Raw genomic sequence first — 8,892 nt, forward strand, 5'->3', positions numbered from 1 at the left:
TACATGTTATTAGCTAACTGCATGATTTTTACTGTACATTTCTGCCATATGGACATCAACTTGACCACTGATAAGCTGTAAATATGTAGAAACTTTAATTTTCTGTAAAGCTGTTTTGCAACGATTTGTATGGTGAAAAGCGCCAAATAAACTTGAATTGAAAACTAACTTTACTACGGAAGCCCGATCTGAATCAAAAGATTCATGAACCCGCTCCGAAGTCCCGATCTGAATAAAAAGATTCACGAACCCGCTCCGAAGTCCCGATCTGAATCAAAAGATTCATGAACCCGCTCCGTAGTCCCGATCTGAATCAAATGATTCGCGATCCATTTAGTGCTTTCGAAACAGTGAATCGTTCTGTGACGCAATGGTTTAACTGATTCCTCCACGGAATAAAAAAGGTAATTGCGACTTTTTTTTATCCCCCTCAGAATTCTGAGTTTACATTTCGTTTACATTTGAAAGATATTGCGACTTTTAATCTCAGAGCTCTTTTGAACTGCAAATCTGTAGTTCTGGCGTTTCTCCTCAGAATTGTGTTCATGCTTCTTGCTTCTCCCCTTTTTACATTGACAATACACAACGATAATTTTTCAAATATTTATTACAATATACTGATAACTGATAAATTCACTTCAGTGGTATGAGAGACTGGATGCTTTCAACTGATTTCTATTGAACTGTCAGCAACTGAACTGCAGCTCAAACTATTTCAAATATAGTGAATGAAGCTACAAACTCATATTGAGTCATTTACGCTGGAACCGCTCCGATTGATTCAAATTCAAACTCGTGACTTCGATCACTGATTTCAAGCGATTCATTAGCAATAGTTAGTTCAAAAGAGCCATTTTCGAATTTCGACGTTGCTTGTAATGATTTTAAAAAGCACGTCTAGTGATGGGTGAAACTTTTTTGTGTGTGCAAGATACAAGTAATTATCTAAAATACAAGTACTTATCTAAAATACAAGTAATTACCATAGGCTTACAACAGTGATTTAACAAAACACGGTTACAAGATGGTTTTATGAGTACTCTCTTTAATATAAATTATTCAGACCCCACAGATTTGCAAACATAATTACTATGTTTATAGTTAAATTTCATGAACTGTCAAGAAAATCCTAGTCAAAAATCAAAATAATAAAAAAACTTGCAAAGCTTATTTTTGGCATCATGACATTTTTTAAATGACAATTAAGCACATTTAAGCAATTTTCAGTTGCCTTCTGTAACATAGGGAAAAAACAAATTTTTACAAATGTACTTTATAATTTAAACGTCACATGAAAGTACAGTTTTGCCGTACGATGTACTGAATTTTATTTGATTTGAATGTGAAAAACAAACATTGATACTGGGTTGAAATGTGACCTGTATATTTATGAGATTCATAAAGTGTCTTTCTGGAATATTTGCTCCAGGCACAGGGTTTGTGCAGCGAAATGGAGCGCCATCTGGTGGTGAGAGACTGTAATGATTCGCACAGACATCGAAGGATCCAAACGAAATACTAAATAAATAGATTATGCTTTATAAAGAGAGTTTGGCAATGCTTTGTTTTCTGGAGGAATAACGTTGCGTTATAATCGTAAACACAAATGTGAGATGATTTCTGATCCGTGGAGTGTTTCAGTGGTCAGTGGCTCAAATGTCCCACAATTCCCTGCGGTTTCATCAGGACCAGCGCACCAGAATTCTGTCGCCGTCCTCCACCGAGTAAAACTCCAGCGGCTTCAGATCGTTATCGATCTCAATCTCTCTGCCGGACATCTATAGGATGGGATATCACATAACGTATTTTATTTCAGCTTCATTAGTGCAACTACAGGTACTAAAAAAAATAAACTAAAACTAGTACATGAAAATGAATAAAAACTATGCATACATATTAAAAAACCAAAACTAATAAAAATGACAAAAACACATCGATCTGAATCAAAAGATTCATGAACCCGCTCCGTAGTCCTGATCTGAATCAAAAGATTCATGAACCCGCTCCGTCGTCCCGATCTGAATCAAAAGATTCATGAACCCGCTCCGTAGTCCCGATCTGAATCAAAAGATTCATGAACCCGCTCCGTAGTCCCGATCTGAATCAAAAGATTCATGAACCCGCTCCGTAGTCCCGATCTGAATCAAAAGATTCATGAACCCGCTCCGTAGTCCCGATCTGAATCAAATGATTCGCGATCCATTTAGTGCTTTCGAAACAGTGAATCGTTCTGTGACGCAATGGTTTAACTGATTCCTCCACGGAATAAAAAAGGTAATTGCGACTTTTTTTTATCCCCCTCAGAATTCTGAGTTTACATTTCGTTTACATTTGAAAGATATTGCGACTTTTAATCTCAGAGCTCTTTTGAACTGCAAATCTGTAGTTCTGGCGTTTCTCCTCAGAATTGTGTTCATGCTTCTCCCATTTGCTCTTTTTACATTGACAATACACAACGATAATTTTTCAAATATTTATTACAATATACTGATAAATTGAACATTCACTTCAGTGGTATGAGAGACTGGATGCTTTCAACTGATTTCTATTGAACTGTCAGCAACTGAACTGCAGCTCAAACTATTTCAAATATAGTGAATGAAGCTACAAACTCATATTGAGTCATTTACGCTGGAACCGCTCCGATTGATTCAAATTCAAACTCGTGACTTCGATCACTGATTTCAAGCGATTCATTAGCAATAGTTAGTTCAAAAGAGCCATTTTCGAATTTCGACGTTGCTTGTAATGATTTTAAAAAGCACGTCTAGTGATGGGTGAAACTTTTTTGTGTGTGCAAGATACAAGTAATTATCTAAAATACAAGTACTTATCTAAAATACAAGTAATTACCATAGGCTTACAACAGTGATTTAACAAAACACGGTTACAAGATGGTTTTATGAGTACTCTCTTTAATATAAATTATTCAGACCCCACAGATTTGCAAACATAATTACTATGTTTATAGTTAAATTTCATGAATTGTCAAGAAAATCCTAGTCAAAAATCAAAATAATAAAAAAACTTGCAAAGCTTATTTTTGGCATCATGACATTTTTTAAATGACAATTAAGCACATTTAAGCAATTTTCAGTTGCCTTCTGTAACATAGGGAAAAAACAAATTTTTACAAATGTACTTTATAATTTAAACGTCACATGAAAGTACAGTTTTGCCGTACGATGTACTGAATTTTATTTGATTTGAATGTGAAAAACAAACATTGATACTGGGTTGAAATGTGACCTGTATATTTATGAGATTCATAAAGTGTCTTTCTGGAATATTTGCTCCAGGCACAGGGTTTGTGCAGCGAAATGGAGCGCCATCTGGTGGTGAGAGACTGTAATGATTCGCACAGACATCGAAGGATCCAAACGAAATACTAAATAAATAGATTATGCTTTATAAAGAGAGTTTGGCAATGCTTTGTTTTCTGGAGGAATAACGTTGCGTTATAATCGTAAACACAAATGTGAGATGATTTCTGATCCGTGGAGTGTTTCAGTGGTCAGTGGCTCAAATGTCCCACAATTCCCTGCGGTTTCATCAGGACCAGCGCACCAGAATTCTGTCGCCGTCCTCCACCGAGTAAAACTCCAGCGGCTTCAGATCGTTATCGATCTCAATCTCTCTGCCGGACATCTATAGGATGGGATATCACATAACGTATTTTATTTCAGCTTCATTAGTGCAACTACAGGTACTAAAAAAAATAAACTAAAACTAGTACATGAAAATGAATAAAAACTATGCATACATATTAAAAAACCAAAACTAATAAAAATGACAAAAACACATAAAATTACTATAACTAAAATTAACAAGCAAAACTAAAACTAAAACCATGAAAAAATTGTTACTTGAAATAAAATTAGATATACAAAAACAAACAAACTTATTTTGTCAGCTACTTTCTCATTTTCGTTTAGTTTAATTTGAAGTACTAAAATAACTCGAACTAATGAATAAAATAAATTAATAAAAAACTATATAGACATGTAAAACAAAAACTAGTAAAAATGACAAAAACAACAAAAGTATTCAAATTAAAGTGAAAACAGAAAATATAACAATAAAACAAAAACTAATAGTGTCTCAAATATATTAAGCAATGCACGTTTATCATAAAAAGATTTGTAAGAAATAAAAAATACAATCATCGTAGGGAGTACAAATTAAAGAATAAGTGAATTAAAACTAAAGTCCTGCTCTGTGATTATGGGTGTGTTTTACCTTCGAGCAGGTGTAGGAGAGCTTTAACTCCACTCCTGGTAATTTGAGCAGCCGATGCAAAAGCCCCTTCACCTTCTGAACGATCATCGAGCCTGAAAACAGCAGAAAACACCTCAAACATCCGCCTCGTCAGCGTTTCTAATGCGCGCTTTTACCTGGCAGCTTCTTCTCTATGGGCTTCCTCTCCGAATCCTCCGGACAGACGAACGTTATGGCTGAAATGAAAGCAGAGATGTTGAGAGACGTTCATATGGTGAGGGTTTTAATGGTCGGTATTGATGAGATGATGGAAGATTCGTACTTAATAATTGATTTTTTAGCGCAAATGGTTTCTGTTCTTTCAGCTCGCCCTCGTCTGGAGCGCCGTACTCTGAACAAACAAACAAACAAACAGTCAAAAGAGTGTTTTAACCAGATACAACAGAAATCCGTGACCAGCCAATCAGATCATATCAGATGTTTAATATGCAAATAAGCAGAACCAATGAGATTCCCCTGTGGGCGCAGCGCTGGACTCACTCTGGAGGAGCGCAAGGAATCGTGGGTGTTCGCTCATGAACTCTGTGTTGGGGTGATTCTTCTCCGGGTCACTGTGACCTCCAGCCTTCAGCCAATCCAATCCAAACATCTTACAGTAATCCAGCTCCGCACCCCTCCTCTCATCCGACAAAACCTGACAACAACACCGGATAATCTGTCGTTTGATTGAGAGTTTAGAGTGTTTGATCCAGTAAAAGCTCTTTTAGTGTACTTGTACAAACGTTCAGCTTCAGCTGCTGCTTCACGTGTCTTTTTTCTGTCAAATCTTGACTGATTTTTATCAAGTAAGCGTCAGAATAACTGCAGATAAATAATTTTTTTGAAAAATCAGTGCGTCTCAAATCTGATCATCAGGATCTTTTGAGGAGCGTTTGTTTGTATTCCCACTATATCAGACTATATCCCTCTCATAAATGACTTTTCTGGAGGGTAAAATCACAGATACCCATAAATCAGTGTTTGAGCGTCACCTGTCTCATGTCGAGCAGCTCCAGGCGGCTCAGTCGCGCGATGATGATCTGTCTCGCGGTCTCCAGGTTCTTTTCTCTCTGCAGCAGTGGGTTCCTCCTGCAGGACAGATGAAGCAGAGACGGCAGCTTCTCCAGCTCGTTCACCACACGCCACTGCACACAGACACACACACACACACACACACACACACACACACACACACTCACACACACACGCACAAACACACTCACACACACACGCACACACACACACACATTTCAGCTTATTATGTTTTAATAAGTACAGGTCAGAATAAGTATGTTGTCTCAGTTTTACATAAATATATCTGTTACGCTGAATGATGATGGAACGTTATTTCACCCATATTTTGACATTCTATTTTCACAAAAGTTACTTTAAAATAGACACTTACTTGCATTTAATATGCTTGCTGTGTATATAAAATCAGTTTTGTCAATTTAATTTGATGCAGACAGTAAACGGAGACGTCTTTCACATGATGTTTTTTTAGATTTACCTCTGAAATGTTGTTGTCGTCTAGGAAAAGTGTCTTCAGCGCAGGAAACAAAGCTGTCTTGTTACCTTCACAGCATGAAAATATTGTTTTTATTTATGTTCTGCATGTACAGTACACACACACATTATAAATATAAATATAAATATAAATATACAGCTTGTTCGGTGGTTTGAAACACTGGTACCTGCTGAAGCGTCACTGAACTGAATGACAGATAAACCGCTCCTGGACAGATTCAGCTTCTCCAAACTGAAGATTCAAACATTATTTCAGTTATGATACAAGATGTTCTGCATCTTCATTATCTGTTCATTCTTACCAGGGTAAATGTGAGATGTCCAGCACCGTCTCCTGGGCTATGTGGTTACTGGATAAATCCAGAACTTGTAATGTCTGCAGCACACACTCTGGTCTGGATAAACGAAAGCATGCTTGGTTCCTGTGACATGAGGAATATCTCTGCTCCGTGATGATGTGAATGTGATCCAGTGTTGTACCTCAGTAATTCTGTGATGTGATTGTCAGCGAGATAAAGCTCCTCTAACTGCTGCCACATGGGGGCGCAGTGGAGAACCTGCCAAAGACAGAGGGGTCAGAGGTCAGAGGTCAGAGCCGAAGCCACACTCACATACAGTACACAACACATCAAAAGTTTGGAGTAATTAACATTTATTAGTGTTCTCTTCAAGGCTGCATTTATTTGATCACAAGTATGGTGAAACAATATTATTACAATTGTATTAGTTAATTAATATTAATTCAAAATAATGATTGTTTTAAATTGAACAGAATTGCTGTTTTTATTGTATTTTTACATGAATATTGTGAAATATTATAAAAATTTGATTAATATTATTAAGTTTTCAATATCTCACAATACTACTGTTTTTACGGCATTCTTACAGTAATATTGTAATTATTAATATTATTAACCGTTTTTACAGTATTACTGTTTTTACTTTATTCTTACAGTAATACTGTAAATTATTAATATTATTAACACTTTTTACAGTATTACTGTTTTTACTTTATTCTTACAGTAGTATTGTAAATCATTACAATTTTATTAGTTAATGAATTATTATTAATTTAATTATAATTTTAAATATTTCACCATATTACTGTTTTTAATGTATTTTTTACAGTGATATTGTGAAATATTAGTATTTATGAATTATTAATTAAAACATTTCACAACATTACTATTTTTACTATATTTTTAGAGTAATATTGTGAAATATAATTACAGTTAAGTAAATAGTGAATTATTAATTTCATTATTTTATTTATTTAACCGTTATTTATTAATACTATTTTATTACTTTATCATAATAATTCATTGCTATTATTATTTATGTTCATTTAGTAATAATAATTACACAATTATTATTTATTACTTTAATTTAAAGTATTTCACAATATTACTGTAAAAATACAGTAAAAATAGTAATGTGAATTATTTTGAAGTATTTCACAATATTACCGTTTTGCTGTATTCGTACAATAATATTGTAAAATATTACAATTTAATTATTGAACTATTACGAATTTAAATATTTCACAATATTACTGTTTTGAGTGTATTCTTGATTAAATAAATGCAGCCTTGGTGAGCAGAAGAACATTAATAAAAAAAAGATATATTATTCCAAACTTTTGACCAGTAGTGTACGTATGATATAATTATAATAAAGCACAAAGCAAAACAGCGTCTGAACGCATATATCTGACCTGAGTCCAGGTGAGCGCGCAGCTGTTGAGTGACAGCACTCTCACACGGGAGAAGGCGGGGCTTAAACGGCTCGGCTCACTGGAGGTACTCAATCTGTTGTGACTGCACAGAGATATTGAAACGGGACTTTCAGCTCTCAAACCCCATAAGCGGACCTCAGAAGGGAATAACATGGTGTCGGGTGTGATCAGACCTGAGCTGCAGCTCCCGCAGAGACTCCAGCTGCTCAGTGATCGCCGCCAGCACCTCCCATGAGCTCAGCAGGTTTCCAGACAGATCCAGAGACCGAGCGACTGAGAGACGCTGTTAAAGAAGCTTCACGCAGAGTCTTCCTGTTCCTGTCTGAGAACATCGGTGATGTGTTTTTGAAGGATACATGGCGTGGTGTTTCTGATCTCGTTCTCCGCGCCTGGACCAGACACCTCGCATCTCCTCAGACCGATCTCTGTCAGGTTCTCCAGCCTTCGAGAGCACAAAGAACAAAACACAATTTAGGTTCTGAAAAAAACTCCCTAATAATAGAACTAGATGTGCATTAAGATAATGTGCTTTTTTCATGCAGTGGTCAATTTTGTGTTTATAAAACATAAATTCACTGCAAACCACGGCTTCCTGGCGTTTATTGCTTTATTTTGCTTCCATTATATGTCTAATATGTCAGACTAGTGGAAAGAAAACATCCAAAATACACATTTACACAAGTTTGGGATCAGTAGGATTTTTTATGTTTTTTTAAAGAGGTTTCTTCTGCTCATCAAGGCTGCATTTAATTTAATCTAAAATACAGAAACAAACAGTAATGTTGTGAAATATTATTGAAATTTAAAATAATGGGTTTCTATTTTAATATATTTTAAAATCTAATGTATTTCTGTGATGCGCAGCTGTATTTTCAGCATCATTACTCCAGTCTTCAGTGTCACATGATCTTCAGAAATCAGTATAATATGCTGATTTATTATCAGAGCTGGAAACTGTTTTGCTGCTTCATATTTTTTTTGGAACCTGTGATACTTTTGTCAGGATTCTTTTATGAATAAAAAGTTAAAAAGAACAGCATTTATTCAAAATAGAAATCTTTTGTAGCAATATACACTACAGTTCAAAAGTTTGGGGTCAGTACTTTTTTTCTTTTTTCTGAAAGAAATGAATGCTTTTATTCAGCAAGGATGTGTTAAATTGATCAAAAGTGGTAATAAAGACTTAATTTGTTATTAAAGATTTTATTTTAAATAAACACTGTTCTTTTTAACTTCATCAAATAATCCTGAAAAAAGTATCACAGGTTCCAAAAAAATATTAAGCAACAAAACTGTTGTCCAACATTAATAATAAATCAGCATATTAGAATGATTTATGAAGGATCATGTGACACTGAAGACTGTAGTAATGG

General features: G+C 35.1%; 2 protein-coding genes across 3 annotated transcripts in view; one reads left to right on the top strand and one right to left on the bottom strand.

Annotated features, from left to right (window-relative positions):
* Positions 1-1,482, top strand: part of LOC107661162 (nidogen-1-like) — a 51,827-nt gene extending 50,345 nt beyond the window's left edge. Inside the window, exon 20 of the mRNA XM_016450630.1 lies at positions 1,430-1,482. Coding sequence (XP_016306116.1) covers positions 1,430-1,482 — 53 coding nt within the window. The remainder of the gene's footprint in view (positions 1-1,429) is intronic.
* Positions 1,483-3,040: 1,558 nt separating this feature from the next.
* The window catches only part of tbce (tubulin folding cofactor E), a 14,200-nt gene continuing 8,348 nt past the window's right edge, over positions 3,041-8,892 (bottom strand). For both annotated transcript variants that reach the window (XM_016450624.1, XM_016450623.1), the window contains exons 8-17: positions 6,265-6,341; positions 6,087-6,179; positions 5,952-6,016; positions 5,768-5,832; positions 5,250-5,402; positions 4,759-4,912; positions 4,541-4,609; positions 4,395-4,454; positions 4,240-4,331; positions 3,041-3,648 (exon numbers count right to left, since the gene is read on the bottom strand). In XM_016450624.1, coding sequence (XP_016306110.1) covers positions 3,553-3,648; positions 4,240-4,331; positions 4,395-4,454; positions 4,541-4,609; positions 4,759-4,912; positions 5,250-5,402; positions 5,768-5,832; positions 5,952-6,016; positions 6,087-6,179; positions 6,265-6,341 — 924 coding nt within the window. In that variant the 3' untranslated portion in view covers positions 3,041-3,552. The remainder of the gene's footprint in view (positions 3,649-4,239; positions 4,332-4,394; positions 4,455-4,540; positions 4,610-4,758; positions 4,913-5,249; positions 5,403-5,767; positions 5,833-5,951; positions 6,017-6,086; positions 6,180-6,264; positions 6,342-8,892) is intronic.

The sequence above is a fragment of the Sinocyclocheilus anshuiensis genome, unplaced genomic scaffold (assembly GCF_001515605.1).
Source record: "Sinocyclocheilus anshuiensis isolate Anshui unplaced genomic scaffold, SAMN03320099.WGS_v1.1 scaffold2737, whole genome shotgun sequence".
NCBI classification, from domain to species: Eukaryota; Metazoa; Chordata; class Actinopteri; order Cypriniformes; family Cyprinidae; genus Sinocyclocheilus; species Sinocyclocheilus anshuiensis.